This window comes from Salmo trutta, chromosome 24 (genome assembly GCF_901001165.1).
Source record: "Salmo trutta chromosome 24, fSalTru1.1, whole genome shotgun sequence".
Lineage (NCBI taxonomy): Eukaryota > Metazoa > Chordata > Actinopteri > Salmoniformes > Salmonidae > Salmo > Salmo trutta.
Genome location: NC_042980.1, coordinates 29,359,877 through 29,375,040, shown reverse-complemented (window position 1 = coordinate 29,375,040; position 15,164 = coordinate 29,359,877). Strand labels below are relative to the sequence as shown.

The 15,164-nt window shown below is 44.7% G+C and overlaps 2 protein-coding genes across 2 annotated transcripts in view; one reads left to right on the top strand and one right to left on the bottom strand.

The window, feature by feature from the left end:
- Window positions 1-15,164, bottom strand: part of LOC115161059 (general transcription factor IIF subunit 2) — a 40,756-nt gene that overhangs the window by 9,647 nt on the left and 15,945 nt on the right. The gene's annotated exons all lie outside the window — the stretch shown is intronic.
- kctd4 (potassium channel tetramerization domain containing 4) lies at window positions 8,001-9,728 on the top strand. The gene has a single exon (XM_029711759.1). It carries the CDS (start codon window positions 8,170-8,172, stop codon window positions 8,938-8,940), a length of 771 nt encoding a protein of 256 aa, XP_029567619.1. The 5' UTR covers window positions 8,001-8,169; the 3' UTR covers window positions 8,941-9,728.

Below are 15,164 nucleotides of genomic sequence, written 5' to 3'. Positions count from 1 at the left end.
TCCCCACAAGGATAGCAAAACAAAATTGTGTGTCTGTGTGTGTGTGTCTGACAAGGGGGCCAGGATAGGTTCACACAATTGTATGAGACACTGTCATACAGAGATAAATAGTACACTCTGTCCAGACTGTCCAACAAACGCCAAACAACAGCCAACAACCACTGAAGTCCAGTTGGTGTCCATTTGCATTTTTTGGCTAATCAGGTTTTGTTCTACTGAGAAAATATCCAGTTAGCGTTTGTTGGTGCGATTAAAAATCTGGGCACTTTTACCAGGTGGCTCCAGAGAAATCACATCACAGTCAGTCCAATGTCACAGATCTCACGCACTCACTAACATCCATTCCTCACCTTTTTCACAAATGGATGCATAATGTGCAATTATTGCATGATAAGGGCTGAAACACTTTTCGGCGCAGCTCCATAAACACACTTACACACAAACGCATTTCTCAACTTCAGAGCAGCCTGCCTCCATCTCCCTCTCTAGTCACTCACAGGCCACTGACTGGGATCATCTGGGTCAGGGTCGTATGGGAGAAAATAGTATACTGTAGATCTCCTCTCGATCTCATTTTCTCCACTCAAGGCTCCCTCTCTCTCTTCCAGTCTTCTCTTTTTCAACCTATCCCCTACTCTATACCTCTCTCATCAGTCTGCTCATGCCTCTTCTCCTGTAGGGTTGTATAAGACAGAGAGTGATGAGGGTTTATGTCTGTTTAGTGTGGAATGAATTAGGATAAAACTTGCAGGTCCCAAGGGACACTGGTATGTAGGAGAGCAAAGCTGCACATGTAGAGATGGAGAGAGAGATGGAAGGAAGCAGAAAGAGAAGAGAACAGAATGAGAGGAGGAGGAGGAGGGCACAGTGAGAGGTGGAATGGCCACAGCATTTGTTGCTCAAGGCTGTCGTGCTAAGAGGGAGAGGAACAGGAGGAAAGAGAATGGGAGGAGAGAGAAGAGGAGAAAGAAGGGTGAGAAGGTCGAACTACCGCCCACTCATCTTCTCCCACCATCTCTAACCTCTAATCTGCTCTAAGGACCCTCCATCTAAAAAGCACACACACTCACCCCCCACTCCCACTGATATTCCCTAGACACCTCCCTCCGTATCTGAATATTCCAGGAGTCTTCAGATTTCTCAAGCCTCTGGTGAATTTCAGATAGATGCTATACTACCAAAAACCCTCAGATAGAAAAGTGGCTATGGGAGGAATGTGTTAGTAAATTGCAGTATTGATCCTTGAGGGGACAGAACAGCGACAAAGCCAAGAGACAGAGAGAGAGAGACAGAGAGAGACAGAGAGAGAAAGAAAGTAAGAACCTGCGAGGAAACCTGTTGACTAGATCGACTACTACTATCAGCCTGCGTACAGGAATCTTTCAGACCACCACGGTAGTCTCTAACCGTAACCTTATGTCACAAACAAACACCTTATGAACCTGCTCATTAATGTTGGCCCCATTGTGGTTTTTGTCCTATTGACAATCCACACCACACTATTACTATACCACACAACACAGCCTTGGAAAAGCAGCCAAACATGTCTCAATAGTGGAGGAGATGTAAGCTGACTGCATGCCCAAAGCCATCTCCCTGTGACTACCAGATCTATAAATGACTTCCCGGGTGGGGTGGAGGGGGGGGGGGGGGCACTTAGATATGATGAGGATACGTAATACTATAGAACCACTATTCTCTCCACAGCCTGGTAGGGCTTTCAGAAGGGAGAGAAAAGACATCTTTATCAAGAATCTGTTGTGAGGGGTTCATTTACTTCATTACCTGTATCAAACCCACCGGAGGACATTTTCAGCACCCTTAGTGGAAATATTTGCTAAAATATAGCCAACATCAAAGTGTTTTGACATAGAGAGAGAACGCATGTGACTAATTGGGTTTGAACCCGGGTTGTCTGTACAGCCCTAAACCGTGTTAGCCTGCTGAGCTAAAGGCCAGGCATTAGCTTAGGGAGCCTTATGCAAGTCTACAGGTCTCAGGCAAGGTTACCTAACCACCTCTGCCACACACACACACCATCTATGTTCCTCAAGGCTACTGTTGCTATGCCAGCTGCAGTTTGTGATATAACGTTACAGCTCTGACTTGGCCAGCAGCATTATGAATAACTCAACATCTTTAATGAAAAGAGACAGTGATTTTACTGATGGGAATCCCCATTACTGCGCTCATTACTGCTCTCATTAAAAAGAAAAGAAATCAAATAGATTCCGACATGATGTTGAACAATTATCTCAGGTAATGATGGTGTGATAGGGCTGGGAGGAACGCAGGTCATCCACCCACTATCCCCTCTCCGCTGTTCCACTGCCTCGTTTGCAATTCTAATGCGGGGATGATTCCATTAATCACATTATGATTAAAAAGCACCCCGGTACGGTCGAGCCGCCTCGCTGATCGCCGATGTGTCACAGACGTCACCGTGGTGAGCCATCACTCTGGGATCATAGGCTCATTTGCTACTTTCACGACAACTCGGAACCTCCCAATTAAAATTAAAATGTTTTTTGCATAAAGCTTCCTATTGGTTGATTCTGATACTCTGAGCTAAATCTTTCTTCAACGAGTTAAAGTCGAAAATGTCACCGTTACCGATTTATACACACACACACACACACACACACACACACACACACACACACACACACACACACACACACACACACACACACACACACACACACACACACACAAAATTAACTGAATGGAAAGGTTTGTCAGACTGCCACACTGATTGTCCACAGGTACATCTATTTAAGGTGGTGAGTGAATGGAAGTTGTGCCTCCACTTCTGGAGACAGCAGAGACTGGTATTCTATTGGATAGGTTGTCTCTCTGTTGAGAGTGTGTGGGGAATGTTCTACACCTGGATTCTGGGGTGATTGCTTGGTTTCATTTAAATTTGAACACCAGCATACACACACCAGAGCCTTCTGTATAACTGTAGACAGCTCCATCAAACAGACTTCACACTGAGAGAAAAGACATCCCCCTTTTTAGATACACACACAACCTGACATCGATGTCACTGTTTACTTCAATTTAACTTCTGCCCCCAAGGGAGAGTGTATGTGTGTGATAGATGAGAGAAGAGGGGGTCCAGTAACATCACTGTCCGACTGACAGCCCATCACCTGCAGGACAGACGCACTCCCTCTGTTTCTCTCTCTCCCTCTCCTCAGGGACCAACCTGTCAATAACCCCCCCCCCCCACACACACACACTCTTAGATACCATGAGTGACATGAGTATACATTGTCCAGGCAGTTTGTCACAGTCAGCCCATGTAGAAAGAAACATTGTACTTACTTTTGGTCATGTAGTGTGTAATACAGTATGTGGACACCTGCTCGTTGAACATCCAAAATCATGGGAATTAATATGGTGTTGGTCACCCCTTTGCTGCTATAACAGCCTTGACAAACCATTTCTGTATAGACCTTGCTTTGTGCACAGGGTATTGTCATGCTGAAACAGGAAGGGCCGTCCCCAAAATGTTGCTACAAAGTTGGAAGCACAGAAACGTCTAGAATGTCATTGTATGCTGTAGCGTTAAGATTTCCCTTCACTGGATCTAAGGGGCCTAGCCCTAACCATGAAAAACAACCCCAGACCATTATTCATCCCCCACCAAACTTTACACCTGGCACTATGCATTGGGGCATGTAGCGTTCTCCTGGCATCCGCCAAACCCATATTCGTTCGCCGGACTGCCAGATGGTAAAGCGTGATTCATCACTCCAGAGAACGCTATCCACTGCTCCAGAGTCCAACGGCAGCTAGCTTTACACCACTCCAGCCGATGCTTGGCATTGCACATGGTGATCTTAGGCTTGTGTGTTGTCGCTCCTAGACGTTTCCACTCCACAATAACAGCACTTACAGTTGACCGGGGCAGCTCTAGCAGAGCAGAAATTTGACAAACTGACTTGTTGGAAAGGTTGCATCCTATGACGGTGCAAAGTTAAAAAAAAGTCACCGAGCTCTTCAATAAGGCCATGTTTGTCTATGGAGAGTGCATGGCGGTGTGCTCAATTTTATACACCGGTCACCAATGGGTAGGGTTGCAAAGGGTCAGAAACTTTCCGGTAAATTTCCTGAATTTTTCCGGCAATTTTCCATGGGAAGTTAAGCCCAGGAATTTGGGGAATTTTGCTTAAATTCATCCAAAAAGTTAGCTTATAACAGTGAACCTTTTTTGTGGGATACACATCAGGCAATTCTAGGTCTTGTGGCATATTTTGGTTAAACAATCCCCAATTCAATGGAATTGCAACTCTCTGCATGCACAGTGCATTCTTCCATCACATGTACAGCTGATTCTCAAGCTCTTGCACACTAATGAGATGCTATCGAGCCCACACTCGATAGCATCTTTCTGCATGCTTTCTGGTAAGGACTGCATGCTTTCTGGTAAGTTTTGATTACAATACTGGGTGGGGTGAATATATTTTATAGGACATACATTATTTTTTGTTAACTAGTAAATAGTAGTCTACAGCATAGTGTGTTTAATTAATTTTTAACTTGTTAACAATTTCTGCTAGTTAGTTTTTGATACCATGTGGGTTTTAGCTTGCTTGAGTCTGCTAACTGAGGAGTGTTAATTCACCTGTTTCCATACATGTTTTATTTGAAAACATTTATCTTACAAAGGAGTTGTTTAATCTAACTGCTTAGCTATTTATCTGTACATGGAATTGTATTTGTTTAAAAAAAAAGTTTTATTCCCTAATCTTTATAGAAAAATGCAACGGGCACTATCTGATATGTGGAGACATTTCACTGCAGCTAATGTGGAAGGAAAAGCTGTGTACATCTGCAAATACTGTGCCAAATCATATGTGAAGAATGCAGAATCATCTGACCAAGTGCATAAAGTTCCCTCAGCGCTCACAACAAGCAACATCTGACAAAAGTCCCTCTACTTCTATTCCAGGTGAAAATGATGAATCAGACACCTTATCGACAGCAACAGCTCATGGTTCTCCTGGAATCAGAAGTTTTTTTGACTCAATGGAGTAACGTAGTCAGAGAAATGCTGATGAATGTCTTGCTTGAGCTGTGTACGCAACTGGTTCACCTCTGATGCTCACAGGCAATGTCTATTGGAAGATATTTCTGAATGTTCTTCGCCCAGCATACACCCCTCCAACCAGACATGCTTTATCTACTAATTTGCTGGATGCAGAGTTCAACAGAGTTCAAGTGAAGGTCAAGCAAATCCTAGAGAAAGCAGACTGTGTTGCAATCATCTCTGATGGGTGGTCGAACGTTTGTGGGCAGGGACTAATTAACTACATCATCTCCAGCCCTCAACCAGTATTCTACAAGTGCACAGACACAAGGGACAACAGACACACCGGCCTCTACATTGCAGATGAGCTGAAGGCAGTCATCAATGACCTTGGACCACAGAACGTATTTGCACTGGTGACAGACAATGCTGCAAACATGAAGGCTGCTTAGCTGTGCTGCTCATACACTGATTCTGCTCCTCAAGGATATCATGGCACTGAAAACAATGGATACACTCTACAAGAGAGCCAAGGAAATGGTTAGGTATGTGAAGGGCCATCAAGTTATAGCAACAATCTACCTCACCAAGCAAAGTGAGAAGAATCAGAGCACCACATTGAAGCTGCCCAGCAACACCCGTTGGTGTGGTCATCATGTTTGACAGTCTCCTGGAGGGGAAGGAGTCTCTCCAAGAAATGGCCATAACACAGTCTGCTGATATAGACAGCCCCATCAAGAGGATCCTCCTGGATGATGTATTTTGGGAGAGAGTGGTAAGCAGCCTGAAATCTATAGCAGTAGCCATTGCACGGATTGAAGGAGACAATGCCATCCTGTCTGATGTTCCGATTCTGCTTGCATATGTAAGCAAAGAAATCTGTACCTTGCTGCCCACTTCACTGTTGCTCCAAGCAGAGGAAACTGCAGTTCTGAAATACATCAAAAAGTGTGACGACTTCTGCCTGAAGCCCATACACGCTGCAGCGTACATGTTGGACCCCAAGTATGCTGGCAAGAGCATCCTGTCTGGTGCAGAGATCAACAAGGCCTATGGTGTCATCACTACCATGTCTCACCACCTTGGCCTGGATGAGGGAAAGGTTCTTAGCAGTCCGGCACAGTACACTTTCAAGCAATGGATTTGGGATGGAGATGCAATATGGCAGTCGTGCCACCATATCTCATCAGCCACCTGGTGGAAGAGACTTTGTGGATCTGAGGCTCTTTCCCCTGTTGCCTCCCTCATCCTCCAAATCTCACCAACATCAGCCGCCTCAGAGCGCAACTGGTCCTTGTTTGGGAACACACACACCAAAGCACGCAACAGGCTGACCAATACAAGGGTTGAAAAATTGGTGGCCATCTGGGCAAATTCTAGGCTTTTTGAGCCTGAGAACGAGCCATCCTCAACAAGGTTGTTAAGTGACATTGAAGATGAGGCCTCAGTCTGATGTTCAAGAGGTGGACATTGAGGAAGTCCAGGGAGAAGACATGGAAGCCTGAGAGGAAAACAACCAAAGCTTTAGTTTCTAGACTATAATTTTACAGATGTATGTTGAAAACGTTTTTGGGAGATGCGATGGATCATTGGGAATTATTCAATATTCCCTTTCTTTTGTTGTTCAGTGAAATCAACCCATGTGAAGAGTCAACTCATTTAATTAAAGTTCAATTTGTAACTAAATTGTTTTTTAAAATGTATTTATATTGGAAGGATTTAATAATTTGCAATTATGTGTACTTATGATAAACCTTTTACCTTATGTTTGTCTCCATATGATATGGTAAATATATCCAATGCAAAAAACATTACATTTAAATGGTATTAATATTAATTTGCATTATTTCCATTAATTCCCATGGAAAGTTTCCACCTTCCACCTATTCCCCAAAATGTGCAACCCTGCCAATTATTGTGGCTGAAATAGCCGAATCCACATACTTATATAGTGTACATTATTGATTAAGCCCCTTGCTCCGTGCTCTGGAGGCTAACACTACAAGTCTATGACCATAATAATAAACAAGCCTCGGTAACAGAGACCGTTGGCATAGTAACAGAGACATGACACTAGGTTTAGACCCAATTACCTTCCAGTCAACTGGATACAAGGAAGATGTGGGCAAATCAAAGACCCTGCCTGCATTCACCAGTAATTGGGCTGTTCCCACAAAAACACACAGGGAGATCATAACCAACTGTACGCAATCTTGGAGAGAGAAATCAGGCCATTTGTGTAAATAGACACAATCTGCCCATTTATCCCCATCACACTGCCAGCGAATGTGCCGACCATGCTGCCAGTAATGCCACCCTGAATAAAGCTGTAAACATAGTCTAACATATATCTGACTGCAGCAAGTCTCTATAACAGAGATACTGCCACCTCCCCTCTCTCAGTCTAGGGGTTGGGGAGAGAGGCTTGTTATCCAAGTTCCCAGCCATGACAATGTCCTGTGTGTGTGTTGGCGTGTATCTGCAAGCGTATATAGAGTGTGTGTGTTCACGGCCTCCTTTGCTCTCACGTGCAGAAGCACAGCTGAGGAACCTTTTCATCAGCGAGAGGAGAGGGCTAATTACGAAGACAAGGAGAGAGAGAGGAGTAGAGAGAGATGGAAGAAAGAGAGAGGGGGGCTGGATGAGAGGGGGAAAGAGGGAAGATGGAGAGAAATAGAAAAAGAGAGGGTGGAAGAAAAGAGGGGGATGAGAGGAAGAAGAGAGAGGGGAAAGAGAGAAGACGGAGATTTAGAGAGGATGAGAGAAGGGCGAGTGCACCTGCCACTCTTTCTACTCTGTTGTTTTCTCTCTCTCTAAAGCACACACACTCTCTCCTCCCACCTTATGATGGAGGATGGCACTGGCCCCCTCTCTTCCTCCAACACACAGAGAGAGAGAGAGAGAGAGAGAGAGAGCGAGAGAGTGAGGGAGGGATGTAAGAGGGAGGAGAGAGAGACAAGTAGAGGCAGACTCATTCTGCTACCAGTGCGCTCTGCACTCCTCTCTATGTCAGTACCTCTCCGTGACGCTCCCATACACTAACACACACACACTTTGTTACTGCACGCTACACACTTATCCTGAGGACACACACACAGACAAAAAGACTGCAGTTGTTGAGCGGGAGCGGCATGGAATGGAAACTCAGAAGGATGGACAGTGACCTGAGTCAGATCAACCCAGACCTGCTGCAGCCCAGCAAGAGCATCAAGAAGCCCTCCTCAGGCACCATCACTCTCAACGTGGGGGGCTTTCTCTATGCCGCGCACCGCACCACCCTCAGCCGCCACCAGGGGTCAGTGTTGGAGGAGCTGGCCAGCGGCAGGAAGCCCATCCAGCACACTGACTCCATGGGCAACCCATTCATCGACCGCGACGGCCCAGTGTTCAGACACATCCTCAACTTCCTGCGGACCGGAGACCTGCAGCTGCCCGACGACTTCCGAGAGGTGGGCCTTCTGAGAGGAGAAGCAGAGTTCTACCGCCTCAGTGGATTGGTGGAGGCCATTTCAGAGTGGGAGGGGATGCGGGCGGCGCAACGGGAGCCCGCCTTCCTGGAGGTGACTGACGAGAGGTCGCAGGGTTTCAAGGTGTACTGCAGCGACCCCTCCTTCATCGACAAGATCAAAGGGCGCCTGGTTCAGATCTCAAAGAGCCGGCTGGACGGCTTCCCAGAGGAGTTTGAGGTGTCGTCCAACGTGATCCAGTTCCGCCACTTCATCAAGTCGGACCCTGGCTCCAGGCTGGTGCTGAAGCAGGACAGTACCTTCCTGTGTACCCTGGAGTGTCTGAAGCTAGAGACGGTGATGCTGGCCCTGAAGGCTGGCTTCTCTCTAATCAGCTCTCTGGACAGCAGCAAGGGATCTGTGGTGGCCGCAGAGGCTCTGCACTTTGTCAAGTAAGAGAGGATGGAGAGGCAGGGAAGAGGGAAAGATGGGGGAGAGGGATCAGGAAGGGAATGAACAGGGAGGTGGATAGAGAGGGGAAGATTGGGAGAGAGGGGGGCAGGTACAGTAGGTAGTGAGGGAAACAAGAGGGAGACGAAGGAGAAAGGTGTCTGATTCCAGATTGACCCCTAGCCCCTAGATTGAAACTGATGCAGGACAGTCATTTCTCTGCACTTTGTCTGGAGTCCAACCTCAGAGAGAGTCAAGAGAGAGAGCATCCACCTCCTTGACCACCCTCACTGCTGCAGGACAGAACACAACCTCTCAGAGGACCAGCCTCCTACTGAATTACGCATACATAAGCTGCTTTTTCCATTCAGGCTGCTTCCCCTTCAAACCAGCCTTAGTGTGCACCGTGAGGTATTACAGTGTGTGTTTTTGGTTGCTGTGTTTTGAGTTGAGTTGTGTGACCAAGCCTTTCTCTGGATTCTGAGGGGAGAGGTACAGTTGAACACTGTACTGACTGACTGACTGTTGCTGATCATTGGACAAAAAAACTATTATTTTATAGCAGCAACTTGCCTGACTAGATGAAAGGGAGGTCAGTGTGAATGCCCTGCAGCAGACAAGCACAGAGAGTTTAGACCCAAAGGTTCAAATCTAGCATGATGCATGTGCAGTGAAGATTTTCAAATCAGACACCAACATTGTGATTGTAAGTGCTGTGAGTGAGTAAGTGACAATGTGTGTTCTTTTGGATATGTGAATGTTTTGTTTCACACAAAATAAAATTCATGAATATCGGCATGATTATATTTTCTAATATTTTCCACAAGTCATGCTGGCATGTGTCTACTCTATTATATACAGTACAAGGGGACTTGTATTTCATATTTAATTGCATCAACATAATGACAGTTCATTAAGGCAGATAGAGCTGACCATAGTGCTTTAATAGAATAGACTGGGAACTAATGTATCAGACGTAGAACTATAATAGAGTTAGCAACGTCAACTCTCCTTATTAACTAGAAAGTCAGCTTAGTGTACTGGAACATGCATCAGTGCCCAACATCACAGAGCAGTAACCTCAAACCAAACCCTCAACAGACATGCAGTGTTTTGACGTACATATGTAGGATCTTAATTTGATCACCGTTGCAGAACTTTCCTTCAATTCAGGAAAGGTAAAACATGCAGTGTATTTGAGGCTTAAAAAAGGCTTCTGAAGTTTATAATTTCCACTTTGAAATTTCAGACTTGATTTATCCTTAAGGAAAATGTATCTACCTCCAAAAATGTAAATTATTTATAATCTATATAATAATTCACATTTACTGTTTCTGAAGGATTATTATCCTGCTGTAGCAAACTGGCTCAAATTAAGATCCTACATCTTTAATGTAATAACCTACCTGAAAGGATCATAATCAAATCTGAATTCCTATATTAAATCTCTTTTCCCATTTCGCTACGTTTATAATTTTTTTATTTAACCTTTATTTAACTGGCAAGTCAGTTAAGAACAAATTCTTATTTACAATGACGGCCTACCCCGGCCAAACCTGGACGACGCTGGGCCAATTGTGCACCGCCCTATGGGACTCCCAATCACGGCCGGACGTGATACAGCCTGGACTCGAACCAGGGACTGTAATAACGCCTCTTGCACTGAGATGCAGTGCTTTAGACCGCTGCGCCACTCGGGAGCCCAATGTTATAAGCCAACATTTCATATAGTTAGTGATCACTGGTGAGTGAGGTCAGTGATTGACAGTTGTGCTGGTGTCTTTATCCCAGGGCCTCTGAGACTTATGCTCCCCAGACCATGGAGACTATTGATATTTTAAGAAGTGGGTCAGGAAGGCAGTTCAATAAACGCTGCTCTCTTCCCTCAAGGTGTACCTCTTTTTACATCCATATCTCAACCTTTAAAATGTGTCGTACTATCAATTATTTCACTATGCATTTAAGCCATTTCTACATTCCACAACAAGACTAAACATATTGAATCAATAATTGTGTAGTTATTTCCCAAAACTCTGCTAAAGGGGTTGTTGTTGAGCAGTGGGTCCAGTTTTCCATGAAATGTTTGTACTGAGTACTGGTGGTAGAGTATGATACGGTGCACTCTGACTAAGCAGACACGTTTCCTTTAGTTTGGTCTTAAACAGAGTTCCCCTGCCACCCAGTGCTAATTGTTTTACCATCTTGTAATTCATCTCTGACAGAACCCTTCTGACACAAGGCAACAGATGGTGCGAGAACAGAATATTAGGAACTAAAATAACCAAACTCAATCTATGCTTTAAGTACAGTAGCTGTAGTGTTGACCACATAATACGCCCACCTCGACTTAGCCTGCGTCTCAAACACCCCAGAAACCATCTGTTGCAGCACGCTCTTTCTTCAGACCTACAGCCCCCTACCCATGACACACACAGTGAACACTGTCTCTATGTTTCATACTACTAAACACATCCCTTCTGATCCACCACAGCAGACTCAAGCTCCACGCACGCACACACACACACACACACACTCTCTCTTCTGGCATTGGAGAAAACACGATGCTCCCGGAGCCAGCAGTATGCTGAGGGGGACATCAAACCTAAGAGCTTTTTAATTGCCTTTGAGACCCATCCAAATGTGATGAGGTACCACTGTGCCTATTAGCTGTTAGCTCAGATTGGTGAACATCTCAGCCACAGGTGGCAGAGAGAGTGAGAAAGAGATGGAAGAAGAGGGGGAGAGGAAGAAGCAGTGGGAGCAGGGAGAGAGGGGTGGGGGTTAATACAGAACAAGAGAACAACAGAGAGAGAAAAAGACAGAAATACAGAGAGCACACAGCTTATTAAAAAACAGAGGCAACCCATTAACTGATTATTATTCAGATTAATATTCACTGTTTGTCTCCACACTGACTTTCTTCCCTCTAATACACACACACACACACACACACACACACACACCGAGCCTGTTCCTTATGGCAGTAGGTGTCTCCATGGCTATGCATAACTAAGGGAAACAACTAACATTCCTAACTATTCTTACCCCTGGAATGATTCTAATGGACGGGTCAACTACAGCCAACCTAGACTGACAAGAGGCCAAGGCTAGAGGGGGGAAGAGGGATAGAGGGGGAAGAGAAAGAGAGAGGGTAGAGGGAGAAGAGGCAGAGAAAAATATGAGGAGGAAGATGCAGAGAGAAAGAGGGGGCAGAGAGAGGGAAGAGGAGAGAGGCAGAAAGAGGGTAGAGGAGGAAGAGGCAGAGGGAGAAGAGGCAGAAAGAGGGTAGAGGAGGAAGCGGCAGAGAGGGGGTCGAGGGGGGAAGAGACCGAGAGAGGGAGGCATAGAGAAAGAGGAGAGAGAGGAGAGAAAGAAGGGAGAGAGAAAAAAGGCAAGGAGAGAGAAAAAAGGCAAGGAGAGAGGAGTCAGATATGACAGGGAGAGAAAGAAAGGCAGATGAAAAGAGAAAGAATGAAAGAAAGAGATGACAGGGAGAGAAAGAAAGGCAGAGAAAGAGACACACACACACAGCTGAATCAATCACTTTGTAGTGGAGCTGAGCCACATGCTGCGGTCTCTCTCAAATAAATCACCAGCCTTCAGTAAGCACTAAATAACCTCTAAACCTCGATATTCTAAAGAATATCTGTACATTCTAAAGAATATTTTTATGTTCTAGACAGGCCCAATATATACACACACACAATTGTACATTATCTACCCAATACATGCACTCCCCTCCACATGCATTTGGACAGTAAAGCTACATTTGAAAATGTGTCTCTACAAATCATTTCATGTTTTAGAAATGACTGTTCGTAATAGGTGACAGTACAGAATGTCTGTTTTTATTTGAGGGTGTTTTTAATACATATCTGTTTTACCGTTTAGAAATAAAGCACTATGTATCTAGTCCCCCAATTTGAAGAAATCATATGTAAGCTAATTGGACAAATTCACTTATAGTGTAGGAACATACGCCTCCAAAAATTACTACGTTTTTTCCCTATAAATTGTTGATTATTTGTGTACTTGATTGACATTTTACTGCAATGTTAGGAGCTAGTAACATAAGCATTTCTCTGCATCCTCTATAACATCTGCTAAGCTGTGTGCATGGCCAACAAACTTTGACAGGATTTTGACTTGACCTCCCCTGTTATTGGTAATGGTGAGAGGATAGCATGTTTTGTTATTTTTTATCACGTCATTATTCATTATGAAAGTATTTTCGAAAAATCTACTCAGAAAGAAAATTAATCCAGTCATCATTCCCCATTCAGTTACTATTGAACAAAACATAACCCAAAACACAACCAAAACAAACTTCAAATGCATCTGTAGAGTCACAAGCTCGTAAAAGTAATATGTGAACAAATACTTTAAAACTTTTGGCTAATTTGATACACAATAGGTGGATTTGTCCAAATACATATGATTTCCTCCCATGGGGGGGGGGGGGGGCTAGGTACGGTGCATTCGGAAAGTATTCAGACACCTTCACTTTATCCACATTTTGTTACGCTACAGCCTTATTCTAAAATTTATTTAGCAGTTGTTTTCCCCTCAATCTACACACAGTACCTCATAATAACAAAGCAAAACCAGGTTTTTAGACATTTTACAAAATGTATTCAGACCCGTTACTCAGTACTTTGTTGAAGCACCTTTGGCAGCGATAACATCCTCGAGTCTGCTTGGGTATAACACTACAAGCTTGGCAAACCTGTATTTGGGGAGTATCTCCCATTCTTCTCTGTAGACCCTCTCAAGCTCTGTCAGGTTGAATTGGGAGCGTCGCTGCACAGCTATTTTTAGGTCTCTCCAGAGATGTTCGATCGGGTTCAGTTCAGGGCTCTGGCTGGGCCACTCAAGGACATTCAGAGACTTGTCCCGAAGCTACTCCTGCATTGTCTTGGCTATGCGCTTAGGGTTGTTGTCTTGTTGGAAGGTGAACCTTCGCCCCAGTCTGAGGTCCTGAGCGCTCTGGAGCAGGTTTTCATCAAGGGCCTCTATGTACTGTGCTCCGTTCATCTTTCCCTCGATCCTGACTAGTCTCCCAGTCCCTGCCACTGAAAAAAATCCCCACAGCATGATGATGCCACCACCATGCTCCACCGTATGGATGATGCCAGGTTTCCTCCAGACGTGACACTTGGCATTCAGGCCAAAGAGTTTAATCTTGGTTTCATCAGACCGGAGAATCTTGTTTTTCATGGTCTGTGTCCTTTAGGTGCCTATTGACACACCCAAAGCAGGCGGTCATGTGCTGCAGAGATGCTTGTCCTTATGGAAGGTTCTCCCATCTCCACAGAGGAACTCTGAAGCTCTATCAGAGTGACCATCGGGTTCTTGGTCATCTCCCTGACCGAGGCCCTTCTCCCCCGATTGTACAGTTTGGCCGGGCGGCTAGCTCTAGGAAGAGTTTTGGTGGTTCCAAACTTCTTCCGTTTAAGAATGATGGAGGCCACTGCGTTCTAGGGGACCTTCCATGCTGCAGACATTTTTTGGTGCCCTTCTCCTTAGATCTGTGCCTCGACACAATCCTGTCTTGGAGCTCTACGGACAAATCCTTCAACCTCATGGCTTGGTTTTTGCTCTGACATGTAGTCAACTGTGGGACCTTATATAGACAGGTGTGTGCCTTTCCAAATCCTGTCCAATCAATTGAATTAACCACAGGTGAACTCAAATTAAGTTTTAGAAACATCAAGGATGATCAATGAAAATAGGATGCACCTGAGCTCAATTTCGAGTCTCATAGCAAAGGGTCTGAATACTTATATAAATAAGGTGTTTTTTATTTGTAATACATTTTCTAAAATCTGTTTTCACTTTGTCATTATGGGGTAGTGAGTATAGATTGATGAGGATTTTTTAAAATAATTTAATACATTTTAGAATCAGGCTGTAACGTAACAAAATGTGGAAAAAGAGGAAGAAAAACTCTGGACCACCTTTACTCCACACACAGAGACGCACACAAAGCTCTCCCTCACCCTCCACTTGGCAAATCTGACCATAATTCTATCCTCCGGATTCCTGGTTACAAGCAAAAAATAAAACAGGAAGCACCAGTGACTAGATCAATAACGGCCTTCCCTGTGGTTCAGTTGGTAGAGCATGGTGTTAGCAACGCCAGCATGGTGTGTGTGCAACGCCAGGGTTGTGGGTTCGATTCCCACGGGGGGCCAGTACAAAACAAATGCATGAAATGAAATGTATGCATT